At 47.8% G+C, this 14,436-nt stretch overlaps 1 protein-coding gene across 1 annotated transcript in view; it reads right to left on the bottom strand.

The window, feature by feature from the left end:
- Positions 1–966: 966 nt before the first annotated feature.
- The window catches only part of LOC307247803 (R3H domain-containing protein 1-like), a gene marked incomplete at both ends in the record, with an annotated part of 66,429 nt that continues 52,959 nt past the window's right edge, over positions 967–14,436 (bottom strand). The window contains 3 exons of the mRNA XM_080023924.1: positions 967–1,227; positions 3,885–4,103; positions 4,196–4,266. Of these exons, the coding sequence (XP_079880050.1) occupies positions 967–1,227; positions 3,885–4,103; positions 4,196–4,266 (551 nt within the window). The remainder of the gene's footprint in view (positions 1,228–3,884; positions 4,104–4,195; positions 4,267–14,436) is intronic.

The raw sequence follows: 14,436 nt of genomic DNA, 5'->3' as shown, positions 1-14,436 counted from the left end.
CTCTCCGAGCGCCCTGATCGCCGTGCCTCACCTCACCTCTCCTCCAAATAAAACAACTAAAAACAGTGTGGGGAACGGGCACGACTCGTAGACTCGTTCTGATTATTTTCTGCGCGTAACGCATGGAGAGGGGGTGATGGGGGAGAGAGTCACGGAGAAAGTGTCCCCATTACGCACGGTTTCATTCCGTAAGCAGACGTAGAATAACCTACATCTAAAATAAAAACACGCTGTTTTGGTGCGCCGATCGTGGGCGACCCATCACGGGTGCACGGAGCCCAATTACAAAATGCGTCCCGATCGCTCCCTCTCCCTGGGCGGCCGCCTCGCTCGCCCACGGGAAGAGCCCGGCCGAGCTGGCCCGCCGCTGTGCAACGCGTGTCACCACTCAACGGTCCAGTCCTGTGGGCTTGTGTGTCCGACCGCCTGGCGGTTGAGCTGTTGTTACTTCCGCTTCACAAAAGCAGACGTTCCGGTGGACCGGGGCCAGGTCCAGCCGGCCAGAAATTTGACAAACTGTGCTTGATGTGATGCACCTGTAAGCGATGGGTGTGGCTGGACTAGCCAAACCCATTGATTAGGAGGGGTGTCTGTATACCTTTGGCAATGCATTGTATATGAGGAGCAGACACAGTCAAATGTATGAAACTTCCCTCTGTCGCTTTAGCGTCAACTTGGTTAGCGTTTACTTGTCCCGTGTCTTTTAATCGTCTTAAGAATGTGTGTTCAAATACTAATCTCTCTGCGTTTTTTTTTTATTCCTAACGGCCTCCGAGACTAACAGAGAGAGCCCGGGTGAGCGGAAGCTTTTTGGATGTTTTCCCCCCAAAAATAGGATAAACAAATTCCCCTGCTGTTGGACGCAGGTGTGGCGCTGTCTGTGTGTGTGTGTGTGTGTGTGTGTGTGTGTGTGTGTGTGTGTCAGGTTACCAAAGCGTGGGGGTGAGTTGTCCTGAAGGTGGATGACTAGTCTAGGTCAGTGGGTCCCTGAGCAGCCCCTTCCCCCTGACAGCACACGGCCTCACAGTTGTCCCCGTCGGCGTGCATCCAATCAGGGCGGGCGCTGACATTTACCACGGGGGCAAAACAAACGCAGCACTCACATTTCCGGTGCTTTTTTTGGGGGGTTTTCCGCTCGGGACCGACCGAGCGGGGTTTCCTCGACGGCGACTCGGAGATTGAGGGCGGACTCGCCACGGCGGAGTTCGACTGGTTCTCGCACTGTATCTGAAAGGTGGTGTAAAGCGCGCAATTGCTCGAGTGCTTCTTGAACTCATTGGGACGATCTGGGTGCAGTTAAAAGTGGTGATGTGTCCCAGAATTCCATTTGTGTGTGTGTGCGTGTGTGTGTGTGTGTGTGTGTGGTGGTGGTGGTGGAGGGGGGCGGGGGGGGTTGGTGTCGCTCAAGGTGGTCAGATATTTCTTCTCTTACGAGGGTGCTGTTCTTCCTCCTGGATGAGTCTCCATATCGACAGTTTGACCGGCAGCGACAAGCTACGCTGCTCTGTCGAACCCGCTTCCTTCCACAGCGGTAGCGGAAATAAAGCTTCCAATACGGCTTTCTTGTTTTTACAAAACAATCATACAGTCCTTGTCATGGGTTGTATTTGCTTCAGGGCCCGGAGCAGCCGGCTGCGCAGTTCGACGGGGATCGTTTCTTTCTTGCTTGATTTGTTCGTTGCTACAAGGAAAATGTGCAGATTCTTGATGAAAAATCGCATTAACGATGTATAGATTTGGTGCATTTGTATAAGGACGTCGTCGGTTCAGGAACAACTCAACTGTGTCACAAATACAGTATAATAACATTTAAAAAAAAGCTCAGCGATCTACAAGTGGAACGATTTATCTGCGGATGGAGAGATATTCACAAAGAGTGACGAAACAGAAAAAAACCCCAAAAAAAACACAAAAAGACACCCATCTTGAAAACCTTGGCCGGGCTTCGCATGTTTAGGGACGCGAGGGTTTAGCTTCAACTTCGACCCCCTTCCCCCCACCCCCCCGCAGCAAACAGCCGTCGGAAGTTGCCGGAACAGACACAGAGGAAGAACAGAATGGAAGGGAGCAGCACGAGAGGGAAGCCCTCGAGAACCTTCGCCCTCGTTCTCACTTATCTCCACTGAGCTGGACTGGTCGTCGCTCCAAGGCAGATGACGATGATGATGTGGTGACGATGATGATGACTTAGTGATAGGTCTGGTTGCAGTGTAATTATGGATATGTGACCTTTCAAGTAGAAGGTCCCAGATGTTACATACAGAATATTGATTTTTGAATTAATTGAGGAACAAAATGCAGTGATTGGTTTCCCGGCACGGTAAAGCCTTCGGAGGCTATGTGGCAAGGTCCACGCTGTCATTTTATTTTTCATTTTTATCGATGTATTTAAAATTCAGACCCGAAGACAGACCCGGCCAAGGAAGCCGCAGTCAATTTTACAGGATACACATAAATCACACCACACACAGGCGGTTGACACCGGGGAACACGATGAGTGACGACGTTAATATCAGGCACCGGTCGCCCACGAAACAGCTAGATAGGTCTACTATGGTCTGAGCACTTCTTAAATTGCCATACGCCCGATGACGACCGAGTTCCAGTGCCTTCCCCATCCAAGAAATAATGAGTGTGGAACTCCTCGTACATCGCTCTACATCCCCCTCCCCCAAGAGCCTCCCTGGGTTAACCCTGTGACTTATACACACACATGGTATATGTCATTAACAAACCATAATGTACAAAGCTGAGTCTGAAACACACACACACACACACACACACGCACACACACGCACACACGCACACGCACACACACACACACACACACTCTTGTACTGGTATGGAAGTGGGGTCCAAGTAAATACAGTACACCTGGTAAGTGAGGACCCATGGTCCTGGTGCACTTCTAAGCCAAAAAAAGGCCGGTCCGCCCAAGAATAGGAAAACACACACACACACACACACACACACACACACACACACACACACACACACACACAGACAAGGTTAAGTCCAGCAGCACAGTGTACAGTGTATGTACAGTGTATGTACAGTGAGTGTACAGTGTATGTACAGCCTATGTACAGTGTATGTACAGTGTGTGTACAGTCTATGTACAGTGTATGAACAGTGTGTGTACAGTGTATGTACAGTGCACTAGTTTCATGTCACTGTGTCATCAGTCTGGTTTGTGCACATTAACAGACTGAGGGATGAACCGCTGCAGGCATGACCTGATTCTCCGCTCAAGTGAGTGTTTGCAGCGTAATGGCGCGTGAAACGATGCCTTCATTAGCATTTCCTCAAGACAAAAAACCGCACCATTGGATAATAACGGTAATGATAGTCCGTCTGTTGCCACTTTCCCCCTTCCGCGTCTGGGCATTAGTTAAAGGCGAGCGCGCTTTGAGAACGGAATGCATTTCCAGTACTTTTTTTTTTTTAAGGTAAAATTACAATTTATCTGATTGGTGCTTATCAGCTCATAAAATAATATAAATTTGTCTTAATAATGTGCGAGTCCGGGAAACACTCCTCAGCTACATTTACATTTACTGGGAATTTGTTCCCGGGGTTTCCGGTTTGTTCTGAGGTTTGGTGCGTTTCTCCACAGACAATTACCATGAAAAAGAACATACCAGTCTGAAATGAAAAAAGAGAATAAAAATAGTAATACAATTAAAATAGAATAAAAAGTGAAGTAAAATTAAGAAAACATGAATATAAATTGTCAAATATATAGAAATAGCCCAAAAAAAAAAAAAAACCCTGAAAACAGAAAATAGTAATTAGAGTGCGTCAGGGGATTTGTATGTGAGGAGGAGATGCGGAACTTGACCGGGAGCCAGTGGAGGTGGATGAGGGTGGGGCTGATGTGCTGCCGGGTTCTTGGTGTGGGTGAGAGCCCTGGCAGCTGAGTTCCGCACAGACACGGAGCCCGTCCAGGGCTTTGCTGGAAACCCCCCCCGGACGGGTCCAGCCGGGAGGTGATGGAAGCGATGGCTGAGGGCTTCTGCCACGGAGTCTGAGAGCGAGGGACGGAGACGGGAGATGTTGTTGAGGTGGTAGAAGGCGGACTGGGTGATGGATCTGACGTGTGGCTGAAAGGAGAGGGCGGAGTCCGGGATAACACCCAGGTCGCCGACCTCGGGAGATGTTTTGACGGAACAGCGGGGAGGAGGAGATCTCCAACCATGAGCTCTGACTTTTTGCCGTTGAGTGGGAGTCGGTTCGTTGTCATCCAGGAAGTCAGTTGAGCAGAGACTGTGGGGGGAGCAGAGTGGAGGGTGAGGTGCTGAGATAAAGCTGTGTGTCATCAGCGTAGCAGTGGAAGTTGAGACCATGGCGACGAATGACCTGGCCGAGGGGGAGCAGGTAGATGGTGAAGAGTGTGAAGAGCAATATTTTATTTGGACAACAATTGTGCTTCAAACTGTAGCACAGGTTCTTCCTTGTGATAGGTGCCCGACTGCATGTTTTGTAGAAATGTGGGCCGAACTGTTATATACATGAGGGTTTTCAGTCTTTTGTTGTTATTCATACTAACTTACCCCATATTTCAATTTTGAAGTCACTGATAACATTTCCTTTTTTCTTTTATTTTATTTCATGTATAATGCTGTGTCCACACTGTTACTGACCATTATTGTCTTTACGGGTATATAGGGTATAAATTACAGTGTGAATGTGAAGTATTGCTATGTAGTAACCAGCTCATTACAGTATGAACAGTGTCATACCAGTGTTATTGCACATATATCATTGCGCAAACAAACAATCTAGGAAAATCAGAGAAGACCAAATTCTCTATTAAAATTTAAATTTGACGTACAAATAACCAGAGGGTGTACTGTACTGCACTGTACTGTACTGCACTGTACTGTACTGTGCTGTACGAATCTGCGCTGCTCCCCTTTTCTAAAGCTGGAGAATATCTCCCACATGAAATGCATTGGCCGCCAAGGGACGGGCGCCCAAACGAGCTCCTCTGATTGGCCAATAGGGTTCTCCGCTCTCTTGACAAGTCCCGCCCCCGGCTCTACAGCTGCACAAAATCACTTCCGTTACACATTTCACTGAGACATGTGGAGCCAAAGAACATCATTTGAGACTCGTAGTGGCAGATGCAAGCAGTTGTAGTTAATGACTTGTCTTCGTGCTCGAAAATGAGTTTTCTGATTTTGTGATTTGTAGTACAGGGTCTGTGTACCTGCAACGACGGATGTGAGAATGTGAAACTGTTTGTGTTTGTGTTTGTGGAAAAGAAAACAATTCTACAAATTTCAAATTGACTGACACACATGTCTGAGTGTTTTCTACAACTACAAATCCCACGGTCACAGGTTCTCCGTTGTGTTGACACAATAATGCCTCCATACACGTCCACCTCGACTAGAGTCGTGTTGTGTGATGGAATTTGTACTTTTACTCCGCGTGAAGAGGCTTTCAAATGAACTCCAAAGCGTTCCTGTGTGCACGTGCGCGGTCGCACGCCGATCCGTGGAAACGTCTGGCTGCCTCCAGGATGTGGTTAGGTGTTTTGTCGTTGTTGTTGTTGTGGAGCCACCACAGCCTCAGATCAGTCAAGGCAAGTGACATGAGGAGGGAGATCAGAGTGTGTGAGTGTGTGTGTGTGTGTGTGTGTGTGTGTGTGTGCGTGTGTGTGTGTGTGTGTGTGAGTGTGTGTGTGTGTGCCAGCGGTACCACCGCTGTGTGTGGCAGTGAATTCCTCTGACGTCACCACTCGCTGATCAGATGCAGCCTCAGATATCAAAGGTGGTAACAACATAATAATGATAACAACAACAACAACAACAACAACAACAATAATAATAATAATAATAATGATGATAATAATAATATTAACAATAATAATAAATAATAATAATAATAAATAATAATAACAACAATAACAATAAGTATAATAATACACAGGGTCCAGTTTATTGTTTTGGGTACGTGTAATGTCTGTGAAATGCATCTCAATTGACTAAACTTACAAACATCGTGGAGTTGGGTCCATGTTTCTCCCGTTCAGTTTAAATATTCCCGAAGAACGGTGTTTTAAGAATGAATCTGTTTTTTAGAATATTCTGACTGACTTTGAGGACTGGATTTTTGAACAATGGCTTCTTTATCGTCCTAGATTTTGGCTATTTTTCGGCATCTGGCACCATAACAAAAATAAAAACTTTGTAATGGCTTTACATAACAATAAGAAATACATTTTATTTTATAAATATAATAAGTACATGTTCGTTTTAATAGTAGATTGTTTAGTCTATATTGTATTGCAGACAACATTTATGGACTTTTAATATTTATTTGTCATTAGAATTATTATAGAAGAACTTGTCAATATTTAACACTTTTACATTTGTTACGTTTAGCTGTAGGAAACTGTTTATACACAACGTGTAATTTTAGTGGTGACTTTTTTTCCTTGAATTACATTCTCAGTAAGTTACGTTTCCATGAAGTACAAAAAACGTTGTGGTATTTCTGTGAGTAATTGCCACTGCACGGCTTCTATTTTTACGACGCCTCGCCGGATCTTGAACGCATCGCTCAGTCCTACATTAAAATGGCCTCGACGGGGTCACAAGTTTTTGAGGACGACTGTTTTTCGTATTTTTTCGTGAATCTGGCAAAGCAATGGGGACCAAAGATAAAATATCCATCGAACACATCTACAGACATCTACCAGGTAAGAAAGCACACAAATATACAGGTAGTAGTTTGTAATGTCGAACCACTACAGAGCGACCAAGTCTACGCCGCACATCACTCGAACGGACATTCTGAACCAGAACCTGCACATTTACAGTAAGCAGCGTGATGATGTCATAAAGCGTCTGACTGCAAATCTCATCTGGTTCATTTCCTTTTTATTTTTGTTTTAAGAATCAGTCAAGCACGACCGGCTGAACACTCGCGGTCAGAGTTGTTTGGTTTCTCAGTAAAATCTGCTCCGCGCGTGGATCGATTCGGGTGGATCTTCAACCGCCAGGTGCTTGTGACGTAGCGGTTCAAACGAGACGTCCACAGTGTTCGTAGCTTCTGCTGTTCCTCTGTTTCACATGGTTTTGGGTTTCAAAATTCAGAGGATTTTCCCAGAACGACATCCGCAGGGGATCCTGCGGCTCTCGCACATTTCCCGTCAAAGATGTGCTTTTCTGCTCCCAAAACACCGCTCATAACAGTTTGGAATTTGCAGTTCATTTCACACAAGCAGAAGTGTCCTCATATTAACCTTCTCTTCTTCCATCGCAAGTTTACATCCATTATTTTTTTCACCGAAACCCCTGTGAATGAGTAAATCTTTATTTTCCTTTTTTTTTTAATCCTAATTTACAAGCTCATGTACATATTTGTATTTTTTTTTTTAAATTGTATTTCGATATTGGCACTTCATCCCTGTCGTTGTTCGGTTGGTTGTCCTCCGTCTTTTAGCCAAATGTCTTGAGTTGCTGTTTTCTTTGTATGTATATGTTTATGCTTGCAATAAAATGTTTTATAAAATAAATACACAATTGTTAGAACATAGAACATAGAGCATCATCTGACGGGCCCTTCTTTCTTTCTTTCTTTCTTTGCAATTTTGAGAAAACCATTCAGCTGCATGTGAGTATAAGTGTGTTCAGACAATTACATTAAACGACAGAACAATACGGGAAATGTTGTTTTCGTATAAAACCGGCCCCCAGAGAAGAAGGGAGGTCCCCCCTTCTCATTTCATTAACAGTCTGCTCCTCCAGCTGGACACTCCCCAAACACACACACACACACACACACACACACACACACACACACACACACACACACACACACACACACACACACACACACACACACACACACACACACACACACACACACGTGTACGTGTGTGTGTGTGTGTGTGTGTGTGTGTGGAGGGGTCATCATTAGGAAAAATGCTCTTTGATCTGCTGAAATGGTCTCAAGGTCTTTAGAGCCCGCTGAGTGGGGTAAGAGTGGTTGAATGGTGAATGAGGTGGGCGTGTGTGTGTGTGTGTGCACGTGTGTGTGTGTGTGTGTGTGTGTGTGTGTGTGTGTGTGTGTGTGTGTGTGTGTGTGTGTGTGCGCCTGTAGCCCTGTAATGTTATGCATGGAGAGAGCTGTGCACTTCAGACTCATTGTTCAGCGGTGTCCAGACCTGAAGGACCCGAGAGTCCTTGAAGGACAGATTGGGGTTTTTTTTCTGCGGACGATTCCCCGTCGGAAACATTGTCACGCGGAGCTTCCGGGACCAAGAGTTAAGCGTGGTCTTGGTTTTTCCGGCGCTATGGTGATCGACCGGGAAATTTGGAGATGACGGCACTGCTGGATGGGACCGCTTTTTTTTTGTCATGTGATGCACCCCAAAATCTCATAGGACTAATGAACTACCTGTAAAGCCCACTTCACACCGAATGCGACAAACGACAAGAGCGTGCTTTCAAATGCTTTGCTCCTACACCACTACTGTGAGTTATGTCAGTCGAGTTTAAATGTCCAGCTGGGCAAACTACTCGCAGTTGTATACTGGGAAAATGTGGCGGACAAAGGGGGCGTGGTCAAGCACAGGCTGCGGCGCTGATTGGGCCGATTCGAGGCAGCTTGGTGGCCGCGGGAAAGGCAACCGCGCCGTCGTCCGCAGCCGGTGCCATAGAAAAAGAAGAAGAAAAAAAAAAGCGAGATCTCCTATTTTCTCTGACACACTGACACAAAAGTAGACACAGTTTATCCGACAGCCCCCCGGGGGGAGGGCGCAGCTGTTGGATGCAATTTCAGATGAGGTGTGGAGCACGCTTCAACCTCCATACAGAAGTTTACTTTGCTCTTATATGAATTTAGCCGGGAACTGGCTTTGATAATTTTTTTGGAACGGAACATTATTGTTTCCTCTCCGGTTTAAAATGGTTTTCCGAGGACGAAAACGATTTGCTCCGTGGGACTGAATTCGTGCTCAATTCCAACGAATTGCATGAACTGAGTTGTTGCCGCTCAGAAAGAAAAAGGTTAAAGTAACACTCATCAAGTGCATTGCTTCCCAACGGTCACCCCACTGGGAAGCACGGGGTACTGCCCTGTACGACGCCAACGCCAAAATCTGCCCAAGTACCAGTTTGACGGTATGCTGGTGGGTTTCAGTAGAGCTTGAGAAAGGACGACTCCAACCTCAATGGCAATGAGAATTCAATAATCTGCGGGAAAATGGAACACAGTTTTCAGTGACACGCACGTGCCTCACACACCAGTCGTCCTCACACAAAGTCCGTGTGACACATCTGCGGACGCAGCCCAGGAGCTGGGCGGGCTGAGGGCGCGGCCGCAAGGAGGGCAACATGTCGTCGCCCGCCCCCCCCTTTTATGTCAGTTTTGCAAGAACCGCGGTTAAAAGAAAAAAGAAAAAAAAGAAAACAATAATGCTTTACAGATGTAGACACGGTGCCCGTGAGCTAGTAACGCGGAGGGTGCATTATGTCAGGAATGCCTTTGATCAAGGCTTTACGAAGCCGGCGTTTCCCTTTGAGGATTCCGCCGACATTTCCAGGGGACGTTTATGAAGACTCTGGAGTCGAGCTAATCACAACAACGTGCGTTGGTGCTTTCTCGCCGCTGTCAGGGAGCGCGAATCGGTCGAGGCCCCGGTGTTAACGGCAAAACTCGGGGGGCCCACAATTCTTTGAGCTGTTCGATTTTCCCGTAGCCTTCTCTGACTGACTGCAGAGTATGCGCTATTGTATTCGAGACCACCCAAGGCCAGAGCAAATCAAGACCTGCCATGCGTCTGAAACGGTGGCCCAGCACGGCATTTAGCATGCAGCGCCATAAGGGTAGTAGGATAGTACTATTGTACCAACTATTGGACCAACACCGGAAACATACAAGTCAAATTAAATACCATCAAATAATGTTATTTCTATTCACATCTATTATTTTATGTTCAATATTCCTTTGAAAGATAAAAAAAAAAAAAAAAAGTTGCCGCTTGGATTGATATTGAGAGTCTGTGCAGAGAGCAAGTCAATACGAGTTTCAATTTAGAGAAAGTTTTCGTGCATGTTCGTCCTCAGTGTGAAACGAGGTTCTGTTGTGATTGCTTCAACAAAGTGCTTCGTGTCAACAATACGACGTCGCTCTGCTCCCCACGCTGGACTTCACTACATAAATACTGAGGCAACGTATGAACTGCACGGTTGGGGACCGCTGTGATATTTAACCGGAAAGAAATGAAAATGTGACCTTGAACGGGAAAACACACAAATCAAAATCTGCTTCCTTTTTTGTGTTGCTGCATTTAGAGATGCCGACACCGTAGCGGTACACAGTTACACACACACACACACACACACACACACACACACACACACACACACACACACACACACACACACACACACACACACACACACACACACACAGGCTGAGCAAATTCTATGTTCACACCCTGCATATCTACACCCACAGCAACCCCTTTTATTTTCTGTTGGCCCATGCGGCATCTGTGTGTGTCTTTGTGTGTGTGTGTGTGTGTGTCTTTGTGTGTGTGTGTGTGTGTGTGTGTGTGTGTGCGTGTGCATCCGCAGACTTCCGATTTAACAGCCCCATCCATCCCCTTAAGCCATGTTAACCGTGAGGTCTTTGAAGCGGCGGCGGTGCAGGATGCTGGTTAACGCGGTCTCTCCTCTGATTGGTCGTCTTGTCTGGAGTTGAAGAGATGGGGGACGGAGCTGAGCTTTGACTTGTTGTCTTGTGTTTGGATGAAATGTCCCTCGGTGTGAAATGTTCTTCACGAATGTTTGAGCCCCCACATTTGAGCGCCGTAGTTTTTGACGGCACGTTTGTTTAAATTACCCCCGGTCCTACGTTCCAGTCGGAGCACGGAAGGCTTCGACAAAGCCTAATTTTGTGCCATTATTTCTCCAGCCAACGGACCCCAAATGAGCTCAAATGAGGTGTAGCATCTAAAAAACAATCGGAGTACAGAGCCTTCGAATCATGAACCAAAGCCACCGTGTGATTCGCTGATTCGTCCGATCCCAAAACAGGAAGGAATAATGGTTTGGTTGTCCCCGCGGTGAGGATCGGCGCGGCCGGACGGGCGGAGTCCCTCCGTTGTTTCGCCCGATCCACGGCAGCTGAGCGGCCCCGGGGTGGGGGCCTGCGCCGCCTGTCTGCAGCGGCGGCTTGACCACGCCCCCTTGGCCCGCCACAGAACTGAACGCAAAACACGCATCTCATGAAGACAATTGTCGGACAACTCGACGGCGCCACACGCTTCCACGCCCGGCTTCAGCAGCCAATACCGGTTGCCCTAGGGCTCCACCTCAGCTGCATCCACCCGCTGGGCTCTACTCTTCTATCCAACGAGGGGGGGGGATTCAAGCTCATCACCGCTGATGAGCAGTAGAGCCCAGACGCCCAAACGCAAACGATGCAAAACAAATAAAGATGATTTGAAATTAAATCGGAGAGTTGTCCGTCTGAAATACAAAAACGAGTATAACCCTCCAAGTCCAAGTCCGTAAAGAGCTACAAAGACAAACTGAAATGGCAACAACAATGGCGCAAAAACGACTACACGAACGGTCTGAGTGATTCATCATTTATCATCAACATTAATGTACACCTTTTTGGATACATATATTTTTGGACACGGCATATTTGAACACATTTGGTGATGCGGCAACGGAAGAGAGCGATACAAGTGCCATACACCCTTTCTCCGCTGCCGACGGAGGCATCGGAGGGGCCGTTGCCGTCATTTTTATTTATCTTTTTACCCACAAGGCATCTGGTCGGCCGCAGCCAGGCCTCGACGGACAGCAATCTCACACAAGGTCTCGGGAGTTGGGCGACACATTTAGCTCTCCTGCGAGGTGGAAAAAAACCAACACTTTTTATAATGGATCAATTTGTCACCACTCTCGCAAGCAAAACCGCGTCGACGAACGATTGGAGCCATCAACAATTCCATGTTTCTGCGCGCGCACACACACACACACACACACACACACACACACACACTAGTATTTCATTGCTTGGGGGAAACCTATCCATCAACTCCAGCCCCCATCAGTCTCACGCTGCACAAGAGAGGAGAAATTGGAGATTCAAAGCCATCTACTTCATTTTGAGCAATTGTGTGTGTGTGTGTGTGTGGCAGTGTGTGACGTCTGTTAAATTGTCAAATTAACCACGCAACCATACACATGTATGCAACATAACCTCATTAACCCCCCTCCCCCATGGGTGAGCGACTACCCCGTTGTTGGAACATGTCCATTGGGCTGGTGTCCACTAGGAGGCAGTAGTACACACATCGGTCCAGCATCACCCGGGGCTTACCTGGTTGCCTCCGTTCGTCTGGGAGTGTGACATCTCCGGCGGTTAAGCATGGATTTGCACCACATTTGGTGTGACAGTTGTTCATCCGGTGGAGAAGTGATACGTACGTACGTTTTCACTGAAGGGATTGGACTTTGACGAGTCATGTCTCTGTAGAGTATGCACGGGAGGATGTGCAGCCAGCCGGTCATTAACACCAAACAACCCAGGCCCCCAATCGATGGCGTCGCCAGGGAGGTGCGGCGGTGCGGACCGCACCGGGGAATGCGTAACGGAGAGGGGGTGAGCTCTCGTTGCGAATTTCATACGTATTTATCTTCCTCCGTTTCCTAATTGAACAAAACAAAAAAGGCCCACCCCCCCCCAGCCCCCAGGGCCCCATGAAGGCTTGTGCCGGCCCTGCAGCGGCGGCGGCGACCGGCGGCTCATTGTGACAGAAGCTCTGCGAGGGAGTAAATCCACGGTGAACGAGGTGGAGACGCTGTGCGCTGCGCTGAAAGGCTCTTCTCCTAAAAAGGAGACGCTTCCTTTGTCTTCCTGCATGCGTGTGAGAGCGTCCTCCACGTCGCCCACCCCGGCCGCCGTCGCCCGAGCTAAATCACCTCCCTGCACTACGTTCCCATGGTAACAGAAAAGTCACGACGGTGTGGGCCTGGAAGACGGGGCTCGGGGGATGGGGGGTTTCATCTTGCGCGTGTCATGTGGCATCGCAAGCAGCTCGCACGTCGCAACGCGGCCGTCGACTTGGACAGGACGCAACAATCTGTGCATGTGTGTGGTGAGAGATCCAACCGACAGCCGCCGCCGGCCAAACCGCACCGAGGATTCTGCCAAAAAATAAATAAAGAATAGGCCTCCATCACTAAACCGAGTCCACTGTGGCCCAGTCTGTCTGTGGGAGGAAAGGCGCATACTGCCACCTGGCGGACAACACGACTCATAGCGGCCTAAGTCTTACGCTGGATAAAAAAGACGGATGGAGGGATGGACTTTGATGCAGATTTTTACAGGATCGCATCCCTTCACGGGAAGTTGATCGTATGGTTCGGATTCTCCAAGTGGGGGAACCACCTCTCCACCCTGTTCCAATATTCCACATGTAGGGTCACCAGAATCACCAGCCACCACCGTCCGTCTACCCTGGTTCCGTCTTATTCTGACCCTCCTCAGTGGCCATACACGTCTTTTCCAAAATGACCCGAAATGAAAATGCGGCATTAAAATTAAATTGACCCTAGTCTGCATCGATGCTGTTCAGCTTCTCGCTGAGGACCCTGAGCCAACGGTTTTATTTCAAGCAAGAAACTAAAAGAAAAAGGTTGCGATGTACAGCTTGATCAAAAAACGGAGGGAAACTGAAAACCCCAAAAACACATTTCATAGCAGAAACACCTTCTGGTAACTGACCAGGGAGGTGAGGACGGACCCGAACACTTTGCAAGTCAGACCTCGTACAGCGGGCCCGATGAGCGGGGTCACCTGCAGGAAGAAGCGTTGAACTTTAAAGGCATTTTGTTGCTTAATCTACTGTTTCGGCGATGCCTAAATATTTGGTCCATTTAGAATGTCCCACTCTCTCAAGTGAGTCCTCGTAATGAACGTGTGGAATGGCGTGTGATGTGATCTTACGTTCTCATTTGGTCGTCTCATCATTTGGCCTCATATGGGGTTGTTGGTGGCCAAAAAAAGACGCTGTGATTACTATGTATGTCTGTTATACACGGTAATCACAGCGTCACTCTTCTTTTATACACTGCGCTCTGGTGAATTGCCTGGTAATAGCACGGTGTATCAACAACAGTGCGGGACGGTATGTTTTCCCGTTGATGTTCAGTGCGTCCCGCCTCGGGGATAACAACCCCCCCAAACCACCCCCAGGTCATCGAGAGAGCCCCGATCAACAGTCTAAGTTATACTCGTGAAACGCATCGTGCCGAGTGGGAGTTTGGGGATTTTGTCGTCTGCATTCGTCTCCTGAAGTCTTGGCGCTCACACTAGTTTTATCAAGAGCGCGTACCCTGCTAATGGTCACTAAAAGATCAGTGTCATTATCCAGAAATGACTGACCGCTGATTGCCG

This window comes from Zeus faber, assembly GCF_960531495.2.
Source record: "Zeus faber genome assembly, chromosome: 2".
In the NCBI taxonomy this organism is placed as follows: Eukaryota; Metazoa; Chordata; class Actinopteri; order Zeiformes; family Zeidae; genus Zeus; species Zeus faber.
The sequence above is the reverse complement of the archived record's forward strand: the minus strand, read 5'-3'. Positions and strand labels throughout refer to the sequence as shown.